Raw genomic sequence first — 24,232 nt, forward strand, 5'->3', positions numbered from 1 at the left:
GCACCCCAGCTTCTTCCTCCTCCCCTTGTTGAGAAGCCAGGGGGTAGGTTCATGGCCGGTTCCTGTCCCCCTATAAACCCCAGAGCCACAGATATTGATGAGAGACATCCCAGATGGGCATCAGATCTCATCAAGCCCCAGCTCTGGACTGGGTAAATGACACTGCTTCCCGGAATCCAATATTAACCAGCCCCCTGATTTGCCCATTAAGGACCCTGGCCGTTGAGTGTTTTATGTTATTTTTTCGACAGATCATGGGCAATTGGTTGTTAATTTCCCCAGAGAGCTGGTGGGGGGAGGAGGCAGGCCAGCTTCTGTCTCTCAGCCCCCAGGATGCCATCTGTGCAGACAGGACAGCTGGCCCATTAGCCAGAGGAAGCACCCTCTGTGCCCCCACCATCCGTCTGATTAGTCCTGAAAAGCGTGGGTGCTTGCAGACCCGCCTGGCTGCTGTGAGGGATCCGGCCCACCCCGGCCCAACCAGCCGCAGGGCGGAGGGCGCCAAGGCCACTGACGGAATGGGGGACGTTCAGGTGGCGGCATGCTGTCCCTGGCCTGGTGCCCCGGCTCCCCCAGCGTGCCGACCCCGCCATCATGAGCAGCTGGCATTTTAGAACCCAACAGGTCTCTGGCACATCTGTGGTCCCACCTCCTTGCTCAAGTGCGTCTTGGGGGCCCGACTTGCCCAGATTTCCAGGGAGGTGACAGCAGAGCCACTGTTTGAAGCTAGCCCCGTGCCAGTGCAGGTCTGCTCCAAAAAGCCTCCCTGTCTCTCAGAGCCAGGACCCCCCGGGCATCGAGTCCGTCACCCGTGAGCTGTGTGGCCTTGGGCGAGCCACCTGAGCTCTCTGAGCCTCCGTTCCTGTTCCATGAAGTGGGTGACAGTACCTGCTCGTGCTGAGGGTGTGGAGGTGGATAAAGTCACTGCCGTCCCCTTCCCTCCTCACAGGGGAGCCCCGTGGGAGCCGGGGCGGCGTATCCGGGGTGATCAACGGCCAGGAATTTGGCATGGCCACCCTCAACACCAGCGTGCGCCAGGAGGCACGTTCTGGGGTCACCACCATCTGGAGCAGCATCAGCCACATCCCTGCGAGCGTGGGTAAGCGGGGGCCAGAGCCTCTTCCTGCACCGGGGCCCCTCCGACTCCAGGCGGAAGCAAAGCGTGTGTTCTGAGGCTTGCCCAGGGCCCGACTGCCGGAGGAAAACTCTGACCGCCCCTGAGACCCAAGTCGAAACCAAAGTGGATTGAGGTGCAGGCCACTTCCTCCCCACCCCCACTACCTCCCAACAAAACGAAATAAAAATCAGACCCAGAGAGTGTGAAATAATCGGGATATACGAATGCTGTCAGATAACGATTCTCAAAATCGCTGATTGCTGAATGAGGTTCCACCCCCCCCCCCCCCGCCCCATCCCGCACGTTAGGGTAAGAGCTTGATGGAAAAAGAAGGAATCGCTAGTCACGAGTAAGGGGTATGGGCTGGAGGGGAATAAAATTAGCCAGAGGGCCCAGAGAACCAGGCAGTGTCCACTTCCAAACGGATTCATAGATCAGTGTGCCCTCGCAGGTGGAATGTTCCGGAGAGATGTCGTAGACCCTGCGGCCTCGCCCTTCCCAAGGGGACGCTGCGGGTCCAGAGCAGGGAGAGGGCGGCGCCGATGGGATCTTTGCTAAAAAGCCTTTCCTCCAGAGCTGCCCTTGACCACAGGCCTGTGTGAACCGTGCGGGGTCAGGGAGCTTAGGCTCGGGGTCCCTCCAGGCGGGTCGTCAGCACAGAGTGAAGTGAGCGTGACTGCCCAGATGTGAGTGCTTCATCCAGCTGCAGAGGCAGGAGCCATGGGGAAGCACCCGGCCCCAGGCCCGCTGCGCCAGCCCCTGTGCAGAGAAACAGGCACAGAGACATTGGGAAGGTTCTGCTGCCCCCAGTGTGGCTCCTCCTACGTCTCTTTCCTGAGCCGGCTGTTTCTCTGAAAAGCTCCACCATCCCTGACCCCCCCAAGCGAGTGGGGTTTCCCCCTTCCCCGGACTGAGGCACCCCTGGCCCATCGAGGAGGGCTGGGCAGCGCGCGCAAGTCTGAGAATCCACATCCAGAGCCACTTTGGGGCCCTTTGTTCAGAACTCAGTGACCCTCCTCTTCCGGGAGGCGTCTGCGAGTGAGGAGACCTGGTTGACTTTCAACCTGGTTCAGCACATACATCCCAGGCTCGGGGGTGACCAGTCACCCTCAGGATTCGTGGAACTGAATTGAGTATCAGCAAGTCACGTGCCCTTCTTCGTTTGGCTCGTTTTTTGGGTTTTTTTCTTTAAATGCTTATGTATTTGTTTTGAGGGGGGTGGGGGAGGAGCAGAGAGAGAGGAAGAGAGAGAGAATCCCACGCAGGCTCCGCACCGTCAGCACAGAGCCCGACATGGGGCTCGAACCCACGAACCGTGAGATCATGACCTGAGCTGAAATCAAGAGTTAGAAACTTACCTGACTGAGCCCCCCGGGCACCCAACCCCCATGCCCTGCTTTGTATTTTGTTAGTTTTCAAACACCGCTCCACAGACTAGATGTTTGCTTTTCCCAGGTTCCTTTCCCAGGTTCTGATCCAATAACTGACCCGGGTGGTCACGGGGCTGGTCCTGGACAGGGAGGGAAGGGGGCCCAGCCCTCCCTGGGCAATAGGAAGCTGCAGAGCGACCTCGAGCGGGGGAGTGGCGGCCCTCAGGATCGGTCCCTCACTCGGCCTCCGTGCACACCCCGTCCAGGGCCTCTGATGCGCGTGCTCTTGGTCACCGTCGCCCCCGTCTACTGGGCCCTGGCTGGAGAGACTGGAGACGCCCTGAACGGCCACTCTCTGACGGGCGGCAGCTTCCTGCAGAAGTCGCACGTGGAGTTCGCCACGGGTGAGCAGGGGTCTCCTCCCGCGGGGCCGGGGCGGCTGAGGCCCGAGCCCAGGGCCTCTCCCCCGTGGTGACTCCAGGCCGGGTGGGGGGGGATTACAGGCGAGCTGCTCACGATGACCCAGGAGGCCAGGGGCCTGGATCCCGACGGCCTCCTGCTCCTTGACGTGGTGGTCAGTGGCATCGTCCCTGGGAGCCTGGCTGATGCAGATCTTGAAGCGCAGGTGGGGACGCACCCCGAGGCGTGCAGGTGGGGGGGGGGGGGGCGAATGGCATGTGTTGCCCCAGGCGTCCCCTCCTGACACCCCAAGCGGGGCCTGGGGCGTGGCCTGGCCCGGACTTAGCCCAGTGGGAGGGTGCCCTGGGTCCAGCCTCTCGGGGACAGGCGTCCTCCCCATTTCATAAACCAAAGGGAAGCCACCTGCGCAAGGGTCCCCAACCGGCTAGAGGAAGAGGTGACAGGCCTACCAGGCTTCCACCTCCAGCAACCCGGGGCCCCTTGAATGAGGGGCTAAGGCTCCTACCCCTTGGAAGTTGAAATCTCAGACGTTCTGGGTCTCGTTCGTCCTCCCCCTCCCCCTGCTCCCCTCCCCCTTCTTCCCCTTCCTCCTCCTGCCCCCCCTTGTTCTCCATTCTGCTTCCCCTCCTTCCCTTCCACCCCTTCTCTCCCCTCCTCCCCTCTTCCCCCTCCTCTTCTCCCTTCCCCTCCCCCTCCTTCCCCTCCTTTGCCTCCTCCCCCACCCTTCCCCCTACCTCTTCCCCTCCACCCCTTCTCCCCCCTCCTCCCCTCTTCCCCCTCTTTCGTCCTCCTCTTCTCCCTTCCCCTCCCCCTCCTCTGCCTCCTCCCCCCTCTTCCCCCACCCTTCCCCCTACCTCTTCCCCTCCACCCCTTCTCCCCCCTCCTCCCCCTTCCCCCTCTTCCCTCCTCCTCTTCTCCCTTCCCCTCCCCCTCCTCCCCCTCCTCTGCCTCCTCTCCCCTCTTCCCCCACCCTTCTCCCTACCCCCCCTCCTTCCCCTCCACCCCTCCTCCCCCCTCCTCCAGGACTTCGAGGAGCAGTATGTGCAGGTGGGGCCCGGCCGTCTCTTCGTGGGCTCCACGCAGCACTTCCTGCAGGACGGCCTTCCCACGTTCCTGCGCTGTAACCACAGCATCCAGTACAATGCGGCCCGGGGCCTCCAGCCCCAGCTGGTGCAGCGCTTGCGGGCCTCGGCTATCAGCTCGGCCTTCGACCCCAAGGCCGAGGCCCTGCAATTCCAGCTGACCGCAGCCCTGCAGGCTGGTGAGGCCCCCGTCCTTCGTCTCCACTCCCCAGACACCCACCGGGGGCCCCCGATGCACCTGGCTGAAAGCCAAGGTGACACCCCACCTCCTGCACCCTCTCACCACGGACCGGAAACTGGGGACTGGGACAGCTCACCCCCTTGTCCACTCATCTCCAGCCTGTCCCTGGTCCTGTCTAACCATCCACACCCCCAGCGGGGACACAGCTCTTCCGGCCGCTCCTGTTCAAACCCCCCAGAGCCTTTTCCCAGGCCCCATGGGGAAGGTCCAGGTCTACCCCCCAAGCTGACGTCCAAGACTCCAGCCATATGCCCCCCCTTCTCAAGGGTGCCTGCACCAGAGCCCCCCCCCCCCGCCCCAGGCAGCCGGGAGCCCCTGTTGGAACGCCTGGAGGCCCCCGTGAACATGCCATATAATCTCAACCAATGGATGTTACCATTATTTGAGGTCCCCGCTTGTTTTTAACATTGAACGTGGGACAGCGGTAAGAGCGTAGCTTTGGGGTCGGTCAGGCCCTCATTCAAACCCAGCCACACCATCTCCCAGCTGGGGGCGATGCCCTGGCCCTCTCTGAGCCTCAGTGTTCCCACCTGTAAAGTGGGCACAACATCACCTGCCTCGCAGGGTATCAGGAATAGCGGTGTTTCCTCTAGAACCCTCGCCGGGCACCCGGGGATCGATTGCTCTGTCCAGCATGCTGTCCTTACAGTGATTTCGGTAGTTGGTCTCTTTGTCTCCAGACCGCACGCAGCCTGCCGCCACCCCTCGGTGTGCTCGCTGCCCCCATCAGATGCCATCATTTGCCCATTCTGCACACCCCCCACCCCGGGCACAGCCGGGGGCCACGCCCACTCCTCTGGACTCTCAGAGTGCACTTTCGCACGCGTGGGCATCCGGTGGGCATCCCGTGTCCTACTTTTCCTTCATGATTTCCCCTGCGTCTGTCAGCTCACAGCCCGGCCAGCTCGTGTGGCACGAGCCACAGCCAGCGCCTCCACCAGGCCCGAGCTGGGAACAGGCTCGCTGACTGGCTGGGCACGGGCCTGGCTCAGGGCCGAGGGGACATCGGCCTGGCCAGGCTGGCAGGAGGGAGGCGCATTCGGCCGGGGCTGCTGTCTGTCCCGGGGCGCCTTGGGTACGGTGCCCTTGCGTGCTTAGGACCTACCGCCTTCGCCTTGCAGAAGAGAATGAAGTCGGCTGCCCAGAGGGCTTCGAGCTGGACACCCAGGGAGAGTTTTGTGTGGGTGAGTGCCCTCCCCTCCCCTGGCATGGCCGAGGGAGGCCTCTCAGCCGGGGTCGGATGATGTGTCCCGGCCGGCTGGCAGGAGGGCCTGTGGGTGCAGACCACCAGATCCCGCCCACCCCCCTCTTCCCAGACAGGGACGAGTGTTCGGCCGGCCCCAGCCCCTGTTCTCACTCCTGCCACAACGCACCCGGCCGCTTCTCCTGCTCCTGCCCAGCCGGCTTTGCCCTGGCCAGGGATGACAGGAACTGCAGAGGTGAGTGGGCCCGGGTGCAGAGGCTCTCCTGGGAGTTGGCCTGGGCGTGTGGGGGGCGCTGCACAGCCGGGACCCTGGCCAGGGGCACCCGCCTCAGGACCTGGCCCGTTCCCGATGGCACGGATGCCAGCCTGGGGGTGGCGATGCCCCGTTTCCCCTGGGAACTTCCTGCCAGGAGGGCTGCAGATCAGAGGGGCTCAAGTCCTGGGGGTGCTGGGGAGCCCCAAAGACATACACGTGCCCACCGCGTGCTCGTGCATACGTGCCCGCCGAGCCCGGACACGGCCTCAGGCGCTTTCCTAACATGGCAGTCATGTCCAGCCAGCTGGGGTCGGAACGCAGTGGACACCCATCTGTCCCCTTAACACAGCTTCTGGACAACAAATCTGACCGTAGGGTGCTGTCCAGATGCTGACCCTCCCCTCTGCACCCGTCTGCTTCCACCGGGGAGGCCTGGCGTGGCCAAGTCCCCACTGGGCTTCGAGCCGGGTGCCCGAGGGACACTGTCCTCAACCTCCTATCAGGTGCCCCAGGCCAAGGCCTATGGCAACATGCTGGAAAGAGCTAACAGGAGAGGTGGGGACCTTCTTGCCAGGGGCTCCTGGGCCGGGGGATGAAGCCTGTGCAGTTAGGTTGGCCAGGGTCAGGGTGGCGAGGAGGGCCCGGGGGACACGCGTTCACGCAGCCCCCTGCCCCCGTTCGCCCCGCCAGATGTGGATGAGTGCGCGTGGGATGCCGACCTTTGCCGGCAGGGACAGCGCTGCGTGAACCTCTTCGGGTCCTACCACTGCCTCCCCGACTGCAGGCCTGGCTTCCGGGCGGCCGCTCACGGGGCCGGCTGTGAAGGTGACAGGGGCATGACGTGGGTGGGGCTGTCCGTGCTCTGGTGGTTGCCTGGGCTCAGCGGAGGAGGTGCTGTGTGCCACGGGGACTCTGGGCCTTCGGGGGAAGCAGAAGGAGCGGAGAGGCCGGGGAGAAAGCTCGAGCTGGACTCAAGAGGTCTGACGCCTGGCCTGGCCCAGCCTGGCCTGGCCGCTGGCAATTTGAGGACCCTCACGATCACAGCTCCCCAGACAGGCTCCTCCTCTGAGTGGTAGGCCCACCTAGTGAAGGGACAAAGTCTGGTGGAGCCGGAACTCAGAAGAGGAGGTCACCCCATGTGCGTGGCCCCAGGGAGCGCCCTGTCCGCCTAGGCGGCTCCTCTGCCCTCACCGCCTCCTCTCTTGCCAGTTCTTGGAGCTCTTTCCCCGCATCAGGCTCCTACCCCACGGCCCCGTGAAGAGGTCCCATCCTGACCCCTCTGCACAGATGAGGAAACTGAGGCCAGGACAGGGAGAATTCCTTGCTCAAGGACTAAGGGATATGACAGAGCTCAGCCCAAACCCGGGACTCTGCCTCCAAAGCCCCTTCTTTCTTTTGGATCCGGAACCTTCTTACCCTCCAAAGTGGGTGTGATGAGGAGAGGTGGCTGCAGGCATGGGCCTTCTACCTGGTGGCACTCGGGTTGGAGAAGGGGACAGGGATGAGGCCCAGATGTGCAGAGGCATGCTGTGTCTGTTGGGGGCAGGGGGAGAGGCTCGGCCCCACCTCTCTCCGCACCCCTGCCTCCCCAGATGTGGACGAGTGTCTGGAGCGGTCGGACGAATGTCACTACAACCAGATCTGTGAGAACACCCCAGGCGGGCACCGCTGTAGCTGCCCCAGAGGGTACCGGCTCCAGGGCCCCGGCCTGCCCTGCCTAGGTATGGGGCCACTCACCCCCTGGTTGGAGCCCTGGTCAGCACCCCCCGGCTGACCCCGCAAGCAGCGGGTGTTTATGACAAGGGTGTCGTTGAGTTTTGCGAGTAACCCAAACAGCAGCTAACACTGCCCGTGCGCCCACCGCGTATGCGGGTCAGGGCTCTGCCGCTGTCTGGCACCGAACCTTCCCGGGGAGCCCGGGACGAGGAGGTGGAGGAGGAGGGTGGGGAGGAGTGGGGTCGGTCTCAGAGAGGCTTAGCAGGGAGAATGGGCCTCACCGGGATGCTGCAGTACAGGGGGGAGTCTGGGATGAGGCTCAGAGCTGGGGGAGGCTGGGGCCTCTTTGCGCAGCAGAGGCAGGAGGCGGTCCGGGAGAGGCAAGGCTTGCGGAAAGGCCTGGAGGCAGTGGGGGAGGCGGCTGGATTCTGGGGAAGGCGGGAGACCGGGAGGGATGAGGCGGGGGGGGGGGAGCTGTGGGGAGCCCTGAGCCACCCTTGGCTCCCTGCCTGGACTTGTTCCTTTCCAGATATCAATGAGTGCCTGCAGCAGCCCGGGACCTGTGCCTACCAGTGCCAAAACCTCCAGGGTGGTTACCGCTGCCTGTGCCCGCCGGGCCAGACCCTCCTCCGTGACGGCAAGACCTGCACCCCCCTAGAGCAGAGTGAACAAAATGTGACCACTGTCAGCCACCGGGGCCCCTTAGTGCCCTGGCTGCGGCCCCGTACCCCTAACCCCAGGGGCTCTTACCAGGCCTGGGTCTCCCTCCGGCCGGGCCCCGGAGCCCTGAGCAGTAAGGGCCGGGCCTGGTGCCCCGCTGGCTTCATCCGGCAGAACGGCGTCTGCACGGGTAAGGCCAAGCCCCAGCCATCCCACTGGGGACACGCCCTGCTCCAGTGTGTCGTGCGCCCCGGCCGGGTGCGTGGGCACCACACCCATGTTCAGAAACCCGGGGCTCACGGCAAGCAGGGTGGGAGGTGCAGTCACTTTCGTGGCTACGTGCCATCGGGAAGCTCTGGCTGTACTAATAGGCAAGGGGCTTCCAAGAGGGGGGAGGGACTCTTGGCCCAGAGAGAGGGTCTGTCCCCCCGGGAAGATGTTCCCAGGGAAGCCACTTTGGAGAAACACTGCTTTCGGTGCGTAGAGGTGAAGCAGTCAGGGAGGGAGATTTGCAGGAGCGTTCCAAGTTGATCTGAGACCCTGAACAGAGACTGGTGGGTAGGGGGGTGGGGGGGGGAGGCTAGGGACAGCCCCCCCCCCAATCCCCCCCCGCGGAGGCTGGCACTGGGCTGCAGAGGCAAAGGGGAGACAGTGTTGAGGGCAGACATGCTTCAGCATTCCTGCCTGGGCAGAGGGGTCTGGGCAGCGTCTCCCCGCCAGGCCCTGCGAACGTGGGGTGGGCAGGGCGGAGAGAAGGCGTGGGCCGCCGCAGCCAGGGACATCCCCTTAGCCTGGCGCCCTGGGCGTCTGTGACTCAGTGCGTGTCTCTGGCCCCATCCCCCCCCACCCCTGCGCCTGGGCCAGACCTGGACGAGTGCCGGGTGAGGAACCTTTGCCAGCACGCCTGCCGAAACACCGAGGGCAGCTACCGGTGCCTCTGCCCCAAGGGTTACCGCCTCCTCCCCAGCGGGAAAAACTGCCAGGGTGAGCCGTGGCCCTCCCCACCCCCCCAGTGCGGGAGGGACCAGGACAGGGCTTCTCACGTGAGGGTGGGGCAGGGAGCCGAGCTCAGAGCACCCCAGGGGCCCACAGCCAGGCAAGCCGGAACGAAGAGATGGGGGGGCGTGGGCAGGCTGAGAGCAGCCCTGGGGGGTGTCCATCGCAGCCCCACTGTGTGTCCCTGGACAACTCACTTCCCCTCTCTGAGCCTCAGCCTCCTGGTGAAATGGGGCTGACACGCTCCCTTAAATGGCCGGATGAGACACGTGGAGGGCGGACCCAGAGCCAGCCGCTGGTGGGAGCAGCGGAGCACTCTCCTTGATGTGCTCCGGGGGCCAGAGCCAGCCATGCCGCCGCGTCCCCCGCTCCTCCTCCCCACCCCTGTAGAGTGGGAATCTGCCTCCAGCCTACCTTGCCCGTGTCCATCCCTCACTTTCGGCCACGAGGGTCTGTGAATGACCTCCGAGGAGGGCGGGGCTTCCACTGGGGCAGACAGGGGTCACGGGCAGTCTTCACTCGGGGTCCAAGGGCAGCCGTCATCTCTCCCAGGCTGTGCAACCCAGCTCTGGGCTCAGGAGGTCCCCAGGGTGCCCCGCTAGGGAGGTGGGGAGGTGCTCGGGACCTGCCGCTTGGGCTCTCATAGGTCAAGGTGGCTGGGTTCAAGGGGAGAGGGGCTGCCTACCTCCCTGGTCCCCCAAAGGCATTTTCCTCTTTAGCACCTCCCTTCCCCCGCCCCCACTCCCATGCCGTCTCTGGCTCCTGCCCTGGTCCCTTCCACTTTACTCCACTGTTTCACTCCCCACTTCTGTGCCAACCTCCCCCACCCAGACATCAATGAGTGCGAGGACAATGACGTCGAGTGTGGGCCCAGCCAGATGTGCTTTAACACCCGCGGCAGCTACCAGTGCGTGGACACGCCATGTCCGGCCACCTACCGGCAGGGCTCCAGCCCAGGGTAAGGGCTGAGGCGGCTGGGGGTGAACTGGGGCACGCTGCCAGGAGCTGGGGGCTTACATTCTGGCTCCTGGGCGGCCGGAGCCTTCCCCCAGAAAGGCCATGTCTCAGGCAGGGGCCAGTGGGGTCACCCCTGCCAGGACTCCCGAGTGGGGCGACTATGCCCACAGGGCAGCGTACCTCCCCGCAGCCACACGGGTGGCAAGGTGACCCGAACGCTAGCATTTACCGCGGTGACGCTGCGGCCGGAGCAGAATCCTGGGGGGCGGGGATAGGCCAGAGGCCACACAGAATTGGAGATGAACACGTGAGATGTAGGGGAATACATGACTATATACATAAAACCCTAGACATGGACACACACACACACACACACACACACATATAAATGCCACCCAGAACCCCCCCCAAAACCCCAGGACTCAGACACACACTGGCGCCCGAACACGAAACACCTCTCCTTCACCCCACTCCCACTGGCTACAGACGCTTGGAAAGATGCGCGGACTCGGGGATCTTGGCGGACACAAGCTGTAGCCGCAGCAGTTAGGGAAGGTGACTTTGCCCTGGCGACTCTACCCCTCGGGAAGACCAGGCTGGGGGTGGGGACACCGATGCCCTTGGCAAGGCTAAGCAAGCAGTCTTTGAGCCCCACCACCCCTGCCCCCTTGCAAATCCAGAGCAGATGACTCGGTTCCGGGGCTGCAGGCAGGCCTGGAGGGCCCCAAACTTTATTGCCGCCCTGTGCCCACCGGTGAGCCCTGGAGCGTGGGTCTGGAAAGTTCTGTGGGGTTATGGGACCCGCTCCGATGGGAAGGTTTCTTTGGGCCTCAGTCTGCGGAGTCTCTAAAGTGGGCTAATGGTGCCTGTAGAGAAGCCACTGGGGGGGCAAGGGGCCGGGCGGCGCACGGGAGAACCGCGGGGCCTGGGGCCGAGGTCCGGTTTGCAGACCACGCTGTGACGGCACCCGGAGTCGATCCGTGTGTCCCGCCCGCAGGACGTGTTTCCGACGCTGCTCGCAGGACTGCAGCGCGGGCGGCCCCTCCACACTGCAGTACAAGCTGCTGCCGCTGCCCCTGGGCGTGCGCGCCCACCACGACGTGGCCCGCCTCGCCGCCTTCTCCGAGGCCGGCGTCCCCGCCAACCGCACGGAGCTCAGCGTGCTCGAGCCCGACCCGCGCAGCCCCTTCGCGCTGCGCCCGCTGCGCACCGGCCACGGCGCCGTCTACACCCGCCGCGCGCTCACCCGCGCCGGCCTCTACCGGCTCACCGTGCGCGCCACCGCGCCGCGCCACCAGAGCGTCTTCGTCCTGCTCATCGCCGTGTCCCCCTATCCCTACTGAGGGGCGTGGTCACTGGCCGCCGCTTTGGGGGCCAGCGACCTCCAGGGATGGGGAGGGGGGCCAGGGAGGAGCCGGACTGGCCCCCACCGCCCACCCGCCCGGGTGGCTCTTGCCCTCACCACCTGCTGTGGCAAGAAGCGTCACCCCCCCCCCACCTTGTGCGTCATTGAGCCCTTCAGCAAACACGACCCTGTGCAACCTTGACCCCAGGACGTCAAGGACCCGATCTCCCCCCACCCCCCGCGGAGGTGGAGCTGGGCACTCAAGCGTGTAAGGCTGTCCTTGGGTGGTGAAGCCTGCTTGTCTGACGGGGGCTCCTCCAGGCTTGCCCCAAACTCCAGGGAGACCTGGGCTGGGACACAGCACACCAGGAGGCCCCAGGGGAGGGATAGACCCCTAGAGGGTGACAGCGGCTATCCTCTGCCCACAGAACTGTGTCATCCTGAGCCCCGTGTGTGTACGTATAACATAAAAACGTTTCTTTTTAACCAACTTCATCTCCCTCCAGTTATTTTGCTCTGGTCAGGAGGGGCTTTGGCTGGAAGGGAGGCCACCACCCTTCTGGTCCAGCAGCCCTGGGCCTCGGGCAGGAAGGTGCTCCCTGGTGGAGGTCCCGGGAGAAGGTGGGGGAGGCTGGAGTCTCCGCGGGTTGGGGGGAGGAAGAGGGAGATGCTACCTGAAAGGTAAGCATGTTGGGCCAGATCCCTGGGGCCTCTAGGCCATCGCAGGGACTTTGGCTTTGACGGAATGAGCTGGGAAGGGACAGGATTAGAACATCTATGTGTGTAAGGGCACGTCTCCAGGGTGCTGGGGAGGGTCTGAGTCACCAGGGACTCTGCAGAAGCGCAGGGAGCTGCTTCTCCGCCCACACCCGGACCCTGCCTCAGCCACCACCCTGTGGCCGCCGCCCTTGGCCACAACCTCTGGCAGAAAGAGGCTCTATCGCACGTGGTTTTGAAGAGGAGAGACCCTTCCGCCCCGTTCCCCTTGCTCAGTGTGACACCGTCACCTCCCGCTTTGCGTCCTCATTCTCTCAGCCGGGCAGGGAGGAAAAAAGCTGTCTTGAGTTATTTCTCACTAACGGGTGAATGACAACCAGACTCTGTAAGCAGAGGCTTCCAGCAATGCTGCATGAAACAGGGAAACGGCTGTGTCCATTTTACAGATGGACAAAAGGAGGCTCCGAGAGGGGGCGTGACCCAGCCACTAGCTGGATAGGCGACTGGTTCATGGTTCGACTGGCCCTCCGGATTTCCACCGGACGGCCCCGCCTGAACCTCCCTGGGGCATTTCCTCCTCAAAGCTATTTTGTTCTCCTTTAAGCCAGGGGTCTGCGAACTTTTGCCGTGAAGGGCCAGATAAAGGAAAGCTCTGGGCTTGGCGAACCTCGGCTCTGTTGAAATCACTCCCCTCCCCGCGGCAGCGCTCGAGGAGCCACACAGCACACGAATGAATGAGCGTGGCTGTGTCCCAATAAACCATGACTGGACACTGACGTTGGACGTTCATACAATTTTCACGTGGCACGAAATACTCATTTGATTTTATTTTCCCCAACCATTTGCGAGTGCAAAATCCATTCTGAGCTTGCAGGCTTCACAAAAACTGGCGGGGGGCTGTAGTCCGCCACCCCGGATTTAAGCCACGGAAGTCACTAACGATGAAGGAGAAACTCGAGGGGGCGGGGTCCGGCAAGCCTCCCCCCCCCCCCACCCATTTGTCCGGCGCCCACCTGTGAGGACCTCCCTTGGGAGAAACGCCCCTCTTTGTGCAACCCTAGGGGCCAGAGGTCACAACCTGCGCCCTGCCGTTTGCTGGGCTGTTAATTTTTTATGGAGCCCGTGAAAAGGTCAGCCCCAGGGTGAGGCACTGCAGAGGTGAGACCCGCGGAGGGGAGGCGCGGCCTCCTCTTTCACCCCTGCTGCCTCCTGTCTGCTGCTTCCCAGTCTCCCCGGGCCCTTCGTGTTTGCAGACCATCTGTTGGCATGCCCAGTGCCTTGTGGGCCCGAGTTTTCCTTCTCCCAGGAGACCCAGAGGCAAGAAAGAGTATGCCCATTTCAAAGATGAAGGAATGGGGGCTCAGAGAAGGCAAGCCGCTAGCCCAAGCTCACACAGCCTGCAGGGAAGAAGAACTCAGCTCAGGCTCTCTGACTCCAGAGCCCAGGGGGCGTTAGCCTGCAGGCCCCCTGTCTCCACTCCCCAAGAAAGGAGGATGGGAGGTGAAGGAGGGCCAAGGACAGGATGAAGAGGAGGGACCGCGACAATTCAAGACAGTTCAGGACCTGAGGAGCCACGAGGGGAGTGTCCATTCAGTCCTGCCTCCCCCACCTTCCAAATGGCCATTTGAGCTGGTGGAAAGGGCTGATTGCTCAAAGTCTGGCAGTGAGCCAGTAGCAGACCTGGCCTGGAATCCGGGTCGTGAACTCTCAGGCTTGTGCTCCCCTGCCCCACCCACCCCTGCCCAGATCCACAGGGAGCAGATCCAGGAGCAGAGGAGGAGCCAGCCCCAAGGGAGCCTTTTCCACTTCTGCTTTTCTAGCTGCCGACCAGCTCCCGTCATTGGCCAGGGCCCCATCCAGCCACCCCAGCCCCCAGCACCACCTGACCTCCGGGCGGAGGCTGTCCCGATCCATCAATGGTGATAAACAGCCCTGTAGGTCACTCATTAAACTCCCTGATGCCGGTTTTTCCAAGAACCCAACAAACAAATGGACTCTGTGTTCCCTCTGGGCAGGGACTGGCAACCTGGGGGTCTGGCCTAGAGGACACTCTTGTTCCTGGAGCCAGTGCCAAGCATGGGATGGTTGTGCGGTGAAGTGTCTGCGGTCTCCACATTCCCAGGCCCCTGTGTGACTCACAGGCGCGAGCCCTCGAGTGGCAGGGGAGACACGGAGGACAAGAGGGGTCTGCTCCTTGGTTAGATGCACAGGCTGCATCTACGTTCAGACAAGTGGCCGCAATAGAGCCGACCCTTAGAAAAGCCACCCCGGGGGCACCTGGGTGGCTCGGTCGGTTCAGCGTCCGACTTCGGCTCAGGTCATGATCTCGCGGTTCGTGGGTTCGAGCCCCGTGTTGGGCTCTGCGCTGACAGCTTAGAACCTGGAGCCTGCTTCGGATTCTGTGTCTCCCTCTCTCTCTGCCTCTCCCCCACTCATGCTCTGTCTCTCTCTTTCTCTCCCTCTCTCTCAAAAATTGAAAAAAGACATTTAAAAATTCTTTTAAAAACGCTTATCTACAATATCATCACATCAAATTAAAAATTCAACAATCCTGTCAGTGTTCATTCACGTTTCCAAGTGGTCACAAAAAGGGTGTTTCTTTTATGCTTTTTTTTTTTTTTTTTTAATGTTTAGGCTTAAAAAAGTCAGGATCCAAAGGAGGTCTACATATTGTGATTAAGTACATCCTTTATGTCTCTTTGAACCCTAAGCCCCCCTATCTCCTTTTTCCTCCCGTAAAAACTTAAAAATCAACTTTACTGAGATATGATCATTCCAGGAATGCAAGAGTTGGTCCAACGCTTGAAAATCAATCAATGTAACTTACCACGTTCATAGAATAAAGAGAAAATCATATGATCATCTCAATAAGTGCAGAAAAAGCACTTGACAAAATTCAGCCCATACTCATGATAAAAACTCTCAACAAACTAAGAGTAAAAGTGACCTTCTTCACCTGATGAAAAGTGACTATGGAAAATCTACAGTTTGGGGCATCTGGGTGGCTTGGTTGGTTAATTGGCCCCACATGGCGGGGTAGGGGGTGGGGTAGGGAGGATTCTCTGCTCAGGATTCTCTCTCTCTCTCTCTCTGCCCCTCACCGACTCATGCTCTGTCTCTCAAAATACATAAATAAATAAATAAACTTAAAAAAGAAACCCTACACTAACATCATAGTGGAAGACGGAATGAATGCCTTCCCCAAGAATATGAACAACACAAGGATATCGACCTTCACCATTTTTATTCAGTCTTATACTGGGGGTCCTCACCATTGCAATAAGGCAAGAAGAAAAAGCACAGAGATAATACAGGGAAAAGCAAGATTGTCTCCATTCACAGTGGACATTATTGTCTACATAGAAAATCCTAAGGTATTTACAAATATCTACTAGGATTGGGGTGCCCGGGTGGCTCAGTCGGTTGAGTGTCCGACTTCGACTCAGGTCGTGATCTCGCGGTCTATGGGTTAGAGCCCCGCATCGGGCTCTGTGCTGACAGCTCAGGGCCTGGAGCCTGCTTCGGATTCTCTCTCCCTCTCTCGCTGCCCCTCCCCCACTCACACTCTCTCTCTCTCTCTCTCAAAAATAAATAACATTAAAATAAAAGTCAGGGATGCATGAGTGGTTCAGTCGGTTAAGCGTCTGACTTCGGCTCAGGTCATGATCTGGTGGGTTCACGAGTTGGAGCCCCACATCGGGCTCTGTGCTGACAGCTCAGAGCCTGGAATCTGCTTCGGATTCTGTGTCTCCCTCTCTCTCTCTGCCCCTCCCCTGCTCATGCTCTGTCTCTCTCTCTCTCTCTCTCTCTCTCTCTCTCTGTCAAAAATAAATAAACATTAAAAAAATTTTTTTTTTTAATTTTTTGTTTTTCAACGTTTATTAATTTTTGGGACAGAGAGAGACAGAGCATGAACGGGGGAGGGGCAGAGAGAGAGGGAGACACAGAATCGGAAACAGGCTCCAGGCTCCGAGCCATCAGCCCAGAGCCCGACGTGGAGCTCGAACTCACGGACCGCGAGATCGTGACCTGGCTGAAGTCGGACGCTTAACCGACTGCGCCACCCAGGCGCCCCAAAAAAGTTTTAATAAAAAACCCCCAAATATCTACTAGGATTAGTCAGTGACGTCAGCAAGGTGGCTGAATATAAGGCAAATATACAAAAACCAGCCTTATTTCTATATACTAGCAACAAACAACTAGAAAATGAAATTTAAATCACGTACAATAGTATCCAAAAATCTAAAATACTTAAAATAGGAAGAAGTTTAATGAAAGATAAGCAAGAACTGTACATTAAAACCTACAAAACAGGGGCACCTGGGTGGCGCAGTCGGTTAAGCGTCCGACTTCAGCCAGGTCACGATCTCGCGGTCCGTGAGTTTGAGCCCCGCGTCGGGCTCTGGGCTGATGGCTCGGAGCCTGGAGCCTGTTTCCGATTCTGTGTCTCCCTCTCTCTCTGCCCCTCCCCCGTTCATGCTCTGTCTCTCTCTGTCCCAAAAATAAATAAAAAACGTTGAAAAAAAAAATTAAAAAAAAAAATAAAACCTACAAAACATTGCTCAGACATCTGAACCAAGATGCATCCTTCGGCACTCCTGTTGAAACTGAGGACTTTTATACCACCCATCAAGGACACGCCAACCGGCCGGGTTTTCCTCTTCTCTGAGCAGAATAAGGCCCAAGAATAAGCCTCCAGCTGGCAAGTCATATAACCTGTCCAGTAAAATATCCATCCCAAGGCTGGGCTCTGAAGCTGGTTTAAAGCAAAAATTGAATCCATCACAAATGAAGATCATCTCAAGATGTAACCTCCTATAGATTGGCCTGAGTTTCTTTCTCACTGCTCACGTAAATAGCAACTAATACTTTTCTCTTTTTTTTTTTTAAGGTTAATTTATTTCTGAGAGAGAGAGAGACAGAGTGCGAGCAGGGGGAGGGGCAGAGAGAGAGGGAGACACAGAATGTGAAGCAGGCTCCGGGCTCTGAGCTGTCAGCACAGAGCCCGATGCAGGGCTCGAACTCAAAAACTGTGAGATCGTGACCTGAGCCGAAGTTGGAGGCTTAACTGACTGAGCCACCCAGTTGCCCCCAACTAATACTTTTCAGTAAACAGTCTGAAGTCTTTTTAAATGCTGGAAAATGTAAGAAGATATAAATAACTGGAGAGGTATACCATGATCATGGATTGAAAAATTCAATATTGTTAAGCTATCCATTCCCCCCCCACCCCAAGATGCTATATAGATTTGTTGCAATTCGCAATCAAAATTCCAGCAGGAATTCCAGCTTTTTATGAATTTCCAGCTTTTTATGGAAACTGGCAATCTGTTTCTACTATTTATATGGAAATGCAAACGAGCTGAAATAGCCACAATAATTTTGAAACGGAACAAAATTGGAAGATACACCCTATCGGACTCCCAGGCTTACTATAAAGCTGTAGTAATCAACATGGTGTAGTATTGACATAAGAATTAATAGATCAGTGGAACAGAAGAGGGAGTCCAGAGACATATTCACACTTACACGGCCGGTTAATTTTCAACAAATGTGCCAATGTAATTCAATGGAGAAAGGAAAGTCCTCAACTAATGTTACTAGAACAACTAGGAACTAGCATGGGGGAAATGAACCACCAAGGGGTTTAAGAAGCGTGTGACTTATTCTGCGTTTTTAAGAACTCTCTGCCCTTGTGCAGAGAAAGGATTTGTGGGCGGGGAGCAGGAGACTGGAAGAGAGAAGCAGGGAAATGACCAAGGAGGCTATAGCAATGGTCTGAGTAAGAGAAGACAGGCCAGTGGGGAGGAGGTGGAGATCGGAAGGAAAGGGCAGGCTCTGAATACACGCAGAAGATTCGAACTCCTCAGTGTCTCCACTCGGTCAGGCGTACGTGCCGCTGTCCTTTTAGAGGCACCACCCAAGGTCACTTACCTAGGAGGTGTGGAGGGTCCTTCAGGAGCCCTGACCTGGGTGTGGGTGAAAGGTAAAGGCCACGGTGGCTCAGCGCCAGGTAGGGGAGCCCCTCTGGCCAGGCCCCGGCCGTGGACCCACGACCTGTTCTGCAGGGTGAGGGCCGGGGCAGGGTGTGGATGTCCACCTGGCAGGTGGAGGGGTGCATGATGAAAGTGGCTCATCCAGAAGCCGGCCAGTCCATCCTGGCCTTGATCTCTGCCTCTCAATCACCCTGGTGCCCAGTGGGCGGGACCCCTGCTAGCAGTTGGGCCCATTTTCCTCTTAGGAGAGCCGTGTCACCAGCTCCTGTGCGTCAGAAAGGGACAGTCCCCTGGACTGGAGCCATTTCTGCAGCAGAGCGTAAAGGTCCCTGCAGCCTGGGACCCTGGGACAGAGACCCTGGTGCCTCTATCAATTCAACCCAAGCCTGAGCTAGAGCAGAGGGTCTGGCCGGAGCTTCAGACCCTGGGGTCTAGTCCTGCTCTGCCACTCACATGCTGTGTGGCCTTGGGAAAGATATACCCTCTCTGTGCTGCAGGTTCCTATCCATAAAATGGGGATAACAGTCATAGTGGCCTCATATAGGGGGATCGTGAAGAGCAAATAAAGCTAAGGAGAATAAAACCGTGCTTGGTGATATCCACAAGGGTGTGATTGAGCCCCAGATCCACCAGATGAACTCACTTCCTCCTCCATCCCGCTGCCCCTCCCCCATCTGTCCTAGACCGCAGGGGCTTATCCCTCACCCCACCCTCTTCCTAAGGTTTGGGTAATGGGGCTTCTCTCTGGAGCCACCACTGGCTCTGGAGAACTTGGGGGAACATCAGGCCTCCCTGCCTCAGTTTCCCCCCCCCACTTGCTCTGCAGTAACTCCCAGGAGGTGGTCCCTATTCACCCACACCCTCCCCAACTTTCTCAACCAGCAGTGACATCTTAAAGGAAGAAACAAAGACCCAGCACGAAGTCACAGGATGGTCCTTCCCCACTCCTGCTGGGGAAGGAAGCCGCCCCAGGCTGCACGCCCCAGGCTGCAGGTATGTTGTGTCGGCCGTTCCTCACTTGCTTCCTGCTAGTGTGGAAGGCCAGAGGCTCTGCGAGGCCCAGAGGCGGCTGAGTGAGTGGGTTCAGGGGCCAGCCGCCATCTCGCCTGCTGGCAGGAAGGTGCCTGAAGTCACCCAGCCCCACACAGCTCTTGGGGCGCTTCCTTGCCATCACGGCCACTCCTGGGGTTTGGGTGTCTGAGGCTGGGGCGTTCACAGGAACCAAAAGCCGTGGTTCTGCTTATCAGTTGCTTTAATGCCTTTTGCCTCCTGATGGGCTCACAGCCACTAACCTGGCAGACGTGCTTGGTGGCCAGGCAGGGATGCCCGGGGCTGGGATGGGCCGGGGCGGGGGCGCTGACTGGGAGGACTAAGTGACTAAGCCAGCGGCCTTCACTCCTCTCTCTGCCTAGGGTCCCCTTCTCTGTCTGCTTCTTGGTTGCAGGAAGGGGACAGGGCTGCCTCCTCAACACCACCTATCCCCCACCTTCGCCCCCACTTTTACAAGATGGCTGAATGGCAAACCAGCAGTATGGTCTGGGGCTCCCACCTCCCGGGGGGGTCAGGGCCCAGAGGACTTGGGAGTCAGTCCTAACCACGGCGTTGCCTTGGACGGGTGGGCACCTGCCATTTTCCTCAGCTGTAGCGGCAGGGATTGGTGCTTTGGGGCCTCTGAACCAGGCTGGGGAACTTCTGACACACGGAACCTTCTGCAGGCCAGACCGGGGTGGCAAGTCCCCGTTTCTTTTTTGCAAGCAGGAAGCCTCGCCTCCGTGAACCTCAGCTGTGAACCCCTGCTGCCCGCCGGCTTAGCAGTTGGCCAGTCTTCTCTTCACTATTTATGGGGTGCCCTGGAGGGGGGTGGCCCGGTGCCAGGCTCTGGGGAGACAGCCAAGAACCAGCCCTGGACGGAGGGCTGAAACCGCGGGCCACCTTCACCTGGGCTCCGGCTCCCGGGGGCCACTGTGGGGGAAGGGAGGTCTGCCGGGAGGCCACCGCGGGATAAAAGCGGGCACGAGATGCACCGCGCCTCAGGGACTTCTGTTCCCACTCCCACCCCCGGGCGGTGGCAAGCCTCTGGCAGGACCGCCGGCCGTGGTCACCCTGCCAGTTGCCCGCGTTCCAGCCACTGCCGCGCCCTAAGGGGCCGCCTGCCCGAGGGTCAGGGCGAGAGGACCCTGGGCGCGTGCGCCCTCGGGAGAACGTGCCGCCCCGGGGGGCGGGGCGGGGGCGGACAAGGAAGGAGGGAGGGAGGGACCGGGCCCCGCCCACCTGCAGGTGGCCGCGGCCGCCGAGCGGCTCCGCGTGGGGGCCGGGCCCGGGGGCGGGGCCTGTCGCGCGCGTCCCCCCCCACGTGTCCCTGGTCCCGGGCCCTGCCCCCGGGCCGGGTGTTTATAACCCGAGATGCGCCACGCAGCCGGCCCTGCTCCGCCGCCCGCCACCGCCGCCCGGGCCACGGTAAGGAGCCCCCGGCCCGAGACTCCGCTCCCACCCCCTGGCCTAGGACACCCTGCCCCCGGGTCCCGCCGACAGCGAGCCTAGGAGGCCGAAGGGACCGCGCTCCAGTCGCCCGTGCGGGCGGGAGCAGAAGTCGGCCCCGGGTGGCCAAGCGCCCCGCGCTCACACCTGGACGGGGGGGGGCAGGAGAGCGACGCCGGGGCTTCCGTCCTTCGAGGGTGGGGCCGGGGCGCGAGTCTCGGACAATGCGGGGGTGGGGGGGGGGCGGCAGGTCAGGTTATGCGTCCCCTTTGCGGGCCGAGGTCTTTTCTAGATTCCCCGTGTCTAGCCCAGCTTCCTCTATGCCGGACCCCCCCAGATGGAGACCTTGGGAGTCCGGAGGGTGGGGTGGGGTCCGGATTCTCTCACCCCTTCTCTGACCTCCCCCTCCTGCCCCGGTCTCTGTCTCCGCCTCCCTTTCTCTGCATGAAACCGGAGTTCCCGCCCGACCTCTGCCCCTCTCCCCGGGCCTTGGGCGCATGGGCCCCTCCCACAGCCCCGAGCCTCAGTTTACCGCGGGCAGAAGGGCAGCGGGACTCGGAGTCTTGGTTGTGGCTCCGCTCCTTCCCCCGCAGGGGGCGTCAGTCTCTGCCTCCTGAAACCTATTAGCCTTCTCCGCCCGAGGGTTGGGGGCGGTGGCCGCGCCGGGTCACGGTGCCCGGTTTCTGGCTGGCACTGGACTCCGGGGCTGTGGGAGGGGCCGCTCTGCAGGAAATGTCCGCCGTCCGGGTTGCTGTTGCCTTTGGCCCCTTGGGCGGGGGCGGCTGCGCCCTCCGGAGAGGGAGGGTCATTGTGAAATGGAGGAAACTCCTCTCCCATCCCGCCAGGGCTCTTCCTGAGGAGGTCCCGTGACCCGCCACCTCAGTGTTCCTTTCTGCGCAGTGGGGGCGTCTCCTCCGGGGCATCGCGGCCCGGAGCTTGCACAGAGTCAGGCAGGAACAAACCTGTTCTTTCCCCAGGGTCGGATCAAATAGGCCCTGGGCTTTGATCTTTCCTTCCCAGCCCACGGCTGGTAACAGGGCAGATTCTGGAGCCAGCAGACCCAAGCCCGGAAGGCAGGCACGACCGGGTGAGACCTTGGGTCAGCTGCCAGCTTCCCAAGCCTCAGTTTCTCCGTCTGTCAGAGCTGGCACAGGCTCAGCGCTCAGGAAGCAGTAAGACGGTGGGGCACTCTCTGTAGACTGCTGGGAACTGTGGCTGGGTCCATTCACTCAGTAACTGTCTGGGGCATGCCTCACCACGTGCCATACAGGGGACATGAGACCGGAGACCAGATCTCTACCCTCCTACGGAAGCTTCTAGTGAGGAGACCGTAGACAGAAAGGGCCACAAGAGGAATGGATGGGTAGGGCGGGAGGAATCTTCATCCTACAAACCCTTCCCTCCTTCCATCCCCCCTCTCAGAGCCCAAGCAGGGGAGCCAGGGGGTGGGGTGGGGACGTGTCCCAGTTGGAGCCATCTGTGCGCTGTGCTGAGAAGCACTTCTCATTCTGCTCAGTACAAGTTGAGTGATGCAGGCTGCCCACTGAGCACCTAGACCCTGGGCCAGGCACCGGGTGGGGCAGAGCAGGGAGGCCCCCACTCTGTATAGTCCAAGTTCCCCCGAGGACTCACATGGGCCGCATCAACTGGCTGCCTGCTCTGGGCTTTGTGGTCGCTTGGCTGTGATGGTAGCCATTTCCCCTGGCCTGGGGCCCCAGGAGTCTGACTCACGGAGGGGAGCCAGGCCCAGACTTACCTGCTGTGCAAGCACTTTCCCAGGTCCCATTTCTTCTTAGCCTCATGGGTCCTGGGAGGCGAGCCAGGACAGCCAGATGCCTTTATTGGAGCATAGAGCCCCTGAAGAGAGTGCCTTGCCTGTGGGCGCCCATGTGGAAAGAAACTCATTGGAATTCAGGGTCTAAGCCTCTGAGCTTTGCTGTAACACTTTGGGAAGGGTTGATCTTCCAGGCCCTGGTGCGTTCCACCCCCCCCCCCAGACTTGGGGAGGTGCCCTCCTCAGACTTGGGGGTAGGCCATGTACCCAACAGGCTTTGTAATATTATTGGTAGGATCAATGAATGAATGAATGCACTCTCCGCCGTGTACTCCAAATGCTCTTAGAAGTTTGCCTGTCTTTTACCAGAGTCTGGTGAGATCTGCTTAGTCTCCCTACCACCTGTCTCAGGGGCTTTTCACCAGAAGTAGAGACTCAACCTTCCCAGCCACGGCAGACTCCCCAGTGACCCCTAACCCTGGGTGGAAGATGTTTGCTGGAGTGCCACTGTCCCCGAGAAAGCCAGTATTCCCGATTTGATTCTCAGGCCCCAGGAATCCCGCTGCTGAGAGCCAGCTCATTGTCTAGCCTAGGACAAGCCCCCTGACCTCAGCTTCTCCCTCTGTCAATTGGGAAGAAAATCACTCACTGTCTTACCAAGGATGTGCAGACAGATGAGCTGAGCCCATCAAGTGGATGATCGGGCTGAAACCCGACAGCGGCACCTCCTGGTCAAAGTGTGGAATTGCAGCCTAGCTCTGTCAGACACAAAAGAGGGCCCCAAAGTGATAGGACCTCCAAACCCAAGAATGAGGAAACCCCAAAGTCAGAGAGAATTCTTCCGGCTTAGGCGGAGCTAGGGTTTTTAAAAAAACTCTAATGAACCCAGATCAGCAGAGTTAGAATGTGAGGGAGGGGTTCCAGAGGAACATTCGCCAAGCTGTATCCCTGACTCGCGGAGAAATATACTACTGGTTGGTGATGCTTCATTGGGGGTTTTGGTTTCTGGAAGACAAAAGTGAGGGGGAGGCGATCTGTGGTCTGCATTCAGCCTAGGCTTCAGTTCCAGTTCTGGCATCTGGCAACCTGAGACCGGGTCAAGTAGTTGACCTTTTCTGAGCCCCACGTGGTAGTGATAGCTGTTATAATTAATTTTTAGGAATAGTCTCCACCTTGAAATGGCACCTGTGTGGCACCGAACAGACTATCTGCTCTTGTCATCATTCCAGCTTTGACGTTTAGGAGCCCACGGGTTTCATTAGAATTGAGGAAGTATCCAAGGCTGGCCTAGCAGGTGCATGGGAAGCTGGTGGGGTGGCCCGGGCTGGGGCCACGGAGAATGCCACCTGCCTGGGCAACTCAGACCAGGCTGGTAGGCGTCTTGGCATGAGGCCACCTTCTTCCCTCCTCCCAAGGTGTCCGTCTTCCGGGGAAGGGTGTCAGGTCTGGCGTGGGAGTGGGGAAACACGGGTCTTCTTGGCAATGGGCACGTGCCTGGGAGCTGGGGAGGGGGGCAGGAGACTGCCCTGGGCCCTTCATGGAGGGTGGGGTGGGGACGAGGGTTTGCTAGACACCCCCCCCCCCCACCAGGCAGGCATCCCAGGGTCCTGGTGTGTCAGAACCAGAACGGCTTCCAGGTAGTGCCGATGGCTAGACTGAGCCCTGGAGAGTGAGGGACTGGCCTGAGGTTAGCCGTGGCCGTGGTAAGGGGAGTCTAGCTTGGTGCCCAACTCTGGCTCCTCCCCGCCTACCCCCCACCCCCCCGCCCCAGCATCTCACTGAATCTTCACTGTCGCCCTGTGGACTGGTGGGCTCTTCTCACCCCCGTTTAGCAGACGAGCAGCTGAAGCAGCCTGAGCCCAGGTCTGGAGGACCCAGCCCCTGTACTTTACCCATAGTGGGT

At 60.2% G+C, this 24,232-nt stretch overlaps 2 protein-coding genes across 2 annotated transcripts in view; both read left to right on the plus strand.

The window, feature by feature from the left end:
* The window catches only part of HMCN2 (hemicentin 2), a 145,571-nt gene extending 133,717 nt beyond the window's left edge, over window positions 1–11,854 (plus strand). The window contains 12 exon segments of the mRNA XM_047830705.1: window positions 950–1,099; window positions 2,754–2,891; window positions 2,991–3,112; window positions 3,931–4,168; window positions 5,352–5,414; window positions 5,547–5,669; window positions 6,381–6,515; window positions 7,283–7,411; window positions 7,936–8,256; window positions 8,931–9,050; window positions 9,894–10,020; window positions 11,017–11,854. Of these exon segments, the coding sequence (XP_047686661.1) occupies window positions 950–1,099; window positions 2,754–2,891; window positions 2,991–3,112; window positions 3,931–4,168; window positions 5,352–5,414; window positions 5,547–5,669; window positions 6,381–6,515; window positions 7,283–7,411; window positions 7,936–8,256; window positions 8,931–9,050; window positions 9,894–10,020; window positions 11,017–11,362 (2,012 nt within the window). The 3' untranslated portion in view covers window positions 11,363–11,854.
* An 8,549-nt stretch (window positions 11,855–20,403) lies between these two features.
* The window catches only part of ASS1 (argininosuccinate synthase 1), a 50,833-nt gene continuing 47,004 nt past the window's right edge, over window positions 20,404–24,232 (plus strand). The window contains 1 exon segment of the mRNA XM_047831246.1: window positions 20,404–20,534. The gene's annotated coding sequence lies outside the window, so the exon portion shown is untranslated.

This window comes from Prionailurus viverrinus, chromosome D4 (assembly GCF_022837055.1).
Source record: "Prionailurus viverrinus isolate Anna chromosome D4, UM_Priviv_1.0, whole genome shotgun sequence".
Taxonomy (NCBI): domain Eukaryota; kingdom Metazoa; phylum Chordata; class Mammalia; order Carnivora; family Felidae; genus Prionailurus; species Prionailurus viverrinus.